At 51.0% G+C, this 4,052-nt stretch overlaps 1 protein-coding gene across 1 annotated transcript; it reads left to right on the top strand.

Annotated features, from left to right (window-relative positions):
* Nucleotides 1-1,793: 1,793 nt before the first annotated feature.
* Nucleotides 1,794-3,658, top strand: LOC113220784 (transcriptional enhancer factor TEF-4-like; the record flags this gene model as incomplete). Its single annotated transcript, XM_026450118.1, has 3 exons — nucleotides 1,794-1,890; nucleotides 2,002-2,144; nucleotides 3,485-3,658. Coding segments are annotated over exons 1-3 (351 nt in total), but the record flags the coding sequence as incomplete, so codon positions are not given.
* Nucleotides 3,659-4,052: the final 394 nt, after the last annotated feature.

Genomic DNA, 4,052 nt, shown 5'->3' with positions numbered 1-4,052 from the left:
CCAGCTTTGAGGCAGGGTGTGTGTGTTGGAGGCGGGGGAGCAGGGAGGGGCTGGAGAGCTGAGTGGTGGAACTGGTGATGGTTAGGAAATTTTGGTCTTTGTAGCCACACACACTGGGTTTGTGTTCTGCCACTTACGAGCTTATGAGACATTGGGGAGGTGTGTTAGTTAAGATTCCTTCAGCTGCAAGTGATAGAAATCCAAATCAAGCCAGCTGAAGCAATATTTTAAAAAAGAAGAGGCCAGTGCAGTGGCTCATGCCTGTAATCCCAGCACTTTGGGAGGCCAAGGCAGGTGGATCACCTGAGGTCAGGAGTTCAAGACCAGCCTGGCCAACATGGTGAAACCCCCACCTCTACTAAAAAATACAAAAATTATCCAGGCGTGGTAGCATGCACCTGTAATCCCAGCTACTCGGTAAGCTGAGGCAGGAGAATCACTTGAACCCCAGAGGTGGAGGTTGCAGTGCGCCGAGATGGCACCATTGCACTCCAGACTGGGTGACAGAGCAAGACTCTGTCTCAAAAAATAAAAAAAAATATAAAAAATAATAAGAAAACTTTATTGATTGGTTCCAGTAACTGATAGTTCAGAATTATGGCTTCAGGCATGGCTGGATCCAGTGGCTCAAGTGATGGCATCAGGCATTACTTTGATCTGCTTTCCACTGTGGTGGCTTCATTCCCAGGCAGGCTCAGCTACTTGGCAGCAAAGATGGCTTCTGGAAGTCCATGCTGATATGGCCCTGAGAATTCACATCAGTGAAAGAGGGAGTCCCTTAGTTTCCATAAATTGATCAATTAGGAATACTTTTGGCTGCAAGTAACAGAAGACCCAAATTAAAAATGCCTTAAATAGTAAAAGCATTCATGTTATGAATCCACACAACAAAAAGCCTAGAGGTGGGCTGTTGCCGTGTGGGCTTAGCAATATGAGGACTGGCATCTTGGTAGTTCCTCTCATGTCTGTCTTATTGTCCCAAGATGGCTGTTGCAATTCCAGGGATCATGTCTGTGTTGGTCCATTTGCATTGCTGGAAAGGAATGCCTGAGACTGGGTGATTTATAAAGAAAAGAGGTTTCTTTGGTTCACAATTCTGCAGGCTGTACGGGAAGCATGTTGCCAGCCTATGCTTCTGGTGAGGGCCTCAGGAAGTTTAGGATCATGGTGGAAGGGGAAGGGGAGCCACCATGTCACATGGTGAGAGGGAGCAAGCGAGTGAAGCCAGACTTCTTTTAACAGCCAGCTCACATCAACTCAAAGAGTGAGAACTCACTTGTTACTATGGGAAAGGCACCAAGACATTCATGAGGGATCCACCCCCATGACCCAGGCACTTCCCATCAGGCCCCACCTCCAACCTTGGGGATTACACTTTTTTTTGAGACGGAGTCTCAACTCTGTCCCCCAGTCTGGAGTGCAGTGGCACAATCTCGGCTCACTGCAACCCCTGCCTCCTGGATTCAAGTGATTCTCCTGCCTCAGCCTCCTGAGTAGCTAGGGTTACAAGCACATGCCACCACGCCCAGCTAATACTTTGTATTTTTAGTAGAGACAGGGTTTCACCGTGTTAGCCAGGATGGTCTCGATCTCCTGACCTTGTGATCCGCCCGCCTTGGCCTCCCAAAGTGCTGGGATTACAGGCATGAATCACCACACCCAGCTGGGGATCACATTTCAACATGAGATTTGGAGAGGACAAATATCCAAACCATATCAACGTCCCAAGCAGGACTTGGCCAGGGCCAAAAGCTTTCTCCTCCCAAAGTTCTGTCTTTTTCATTCAGGAAGAAACTCCTTCCCAGAAGCCCCCCAGCAGATTTCCCCTAACGTCTCATTGGCTAGGACTGTGTCATATGGCCACTTCTAACTGCAAGGGAGGCTGGGAAAGTGAGTATTTAGCTTTTTCAGTTTCTAAGTGGAGGCAGGCAAGAGACAACAGTACCTGATATATTCAGTAAATGTTAGCAATTTGTATTGTTCTTTCTTCTGTCTCTTTAGGGTACGAGCCCCCCCAAACCCTCTCACCCCTGCCCCCACCTGCCCCATCGCCCCCAGCCTGGCAGGCTCGGGCCCTGGGCACTGCCCGGTTGCAGCTGGTAGAGTTCTCAGCATTTGTGGAACCGCCGGATGCAGTTGATTCGGTGAGTGAAATTTTGGTATAGTCACTGAGGGATTTTGAAATATCGAGGGTGATAGGGAGGGAAGGTATAAAGTCATGGTTTTCAAACTTTAGCATGTATCAGAATCATCTGGAGGGCTTCTTAAAACAGAGATTGCTGGACCCCATCCCCAGAATTTCTGATTTGCTAGATGTGATGCAGGGCTTGAGAATTTGCGTTTCTAATAAGCTACCAGGTGCGCTGACGCAGCTGGTCTGGGGACCGTACTTTGAGAACTACTAGCATAAAGGAACTGGAAGGTCACGGGGTGACAGGTTGGGAAGGTCAGAAAAACTCCTCAGGACATCATTCATTCATTCATCAAATGTGTTTGAGTTTCTACTGTTCACTAGGCTTTGTGATGCATATTAGGAAGTTGGAAAAGATCTTATTTCTGTGCTTGAGCCTCTCCTGGGTTAGGATGGAGTGGGCCGACTGTTAGAAGAAACAGCTCCTAATTCTTAGGGACTGAATGCCAGATAAGTTGCATGTAACATTTCAATGTAGGTTCAGCAGCAGCCTTGGACTCAAGTGATTTAGGGATCCAGGCTCCTTCCATTTTGTGGCTCTGCCATTTTCTAAGGCGTCAGAATCTGCTGATGGAGTCTCTGCATCTGGCCAGCAGATGGAGGAAGGGAGAGAGTCAAGATTGTGCAGGAGGTTTTAGGAATCTGGCTTGGATGTGTCAACTGTCAGGCCTGGTCACATCCCATTGGCCAGAACTTAGTCACGTGGACACACCTAACTGCCAAGCAGCCTGGGAAATGTAGTTTCACACTGTGTAAAGGAACCAGGATTTGTGAACATGTAGCAGTCTCTGCCACACCATATAAACATCAATCAAAACACCAACCAATCCAGACCTCTGGATTCCCATTAATTCAGTCTTCCATCCATTGAACATTTATGAGCACCTGCTTTATATAGGACCAGGCCTAGGGTGTGTGAGCTTTGCTCTGGGGGTGCTGGGAAGCTATGGGAGGGCTATGACCAGGGGAGGGGCAGGAGCAGGTCTGGAGCCACGTAAGGGATGAACTGGAGAGGCGAGGTTGGAGGCTGGGGTGAGGGCGGGAGGCCTGTGCTGAGGCTGAGGCAGTGAGGATGGAGTTGGGTGTGGCAGGGAGTTGGGGACGGTGGGACTGCAGGGGCTGCAGGAGACAGGAGTGGGGACGATGGGCGGGAGTCAGGCCCAATGCTGGGTGGACAGTGTGGAACAGCTGGCCAGAGCTGTGGGGATGGTGATGGCATTTGGTGGGCTCAGGCAGCACGGGCTGGAGATCCACCCCACCTCCGACTTCTCACCCACGGCCAACCCTCCTCAGTACCAGAGACACCTGTTTGTGCACATCAGCCAGCACTGCCCCAGCCCTGGAGCGCCACCTCTCGAGAGCGTGGATGTCCGGCAGATCTACGACAAATTCCCCGAGAAAAAGGGTGGCCTCCGAGAGCTGTATGATCGTGGCCCCCCCCACGCCTTCTTCCTGGTCAAGTTCTGGGTGAGTTGTCGCAGCAAAACCAAAAGTGCTTACAAATCCTATGGTGTCCCAGCAAAGGCCTCTGGCCCTAAGAGAGATGGTCGCAGGCCCTGCCAGGTCAGCCTGGGACGTACCGGTCAGTCCTCATGGCTTGGAGTGTCAGTCCCCTTTGCAACAAGGAACACCGAGGAGGCCAGCCCCCGGGGTGGGTGGGGGTGCCTGGGCCTCCCTGGATATTGCCGCATGTAACTAATATGGCGAGTTACCTGGCCGTGTAACTAATGGGGTCCTGGGCATGGGCTTGCCACGTTCCAGGCTTCCCTGTGCCCCACCTGACTGCACCAAGCCTTGCTGCTAAGGAACAGCCCCCTCCCCTTAGCCAGTGGACTTGTGGAGGCTGTGTTCTCTAAAGAGG

Source organism: Piliocolobus tephrosceles, unplaced genomic scaffold (assembly GCF_002776525.5).
Source record: "Piliocolobus tephrosceles isolate RC106 unplaced genomic scaffold, ASM277652v3 unscaffolded_13016, whole genome shotgun sequence".
NCBI lineage: Eukaryota > Metazoa > Chordata > Mammalia > Primates > Cercopithecidae > Piliocolobus > Piliocolobus tephrosceles.
The sequence above is the reverse complement of the archived record's forward strand: the minus strand, read 5'-3'. Positions and strand labels throughout refer to the sequence as shown.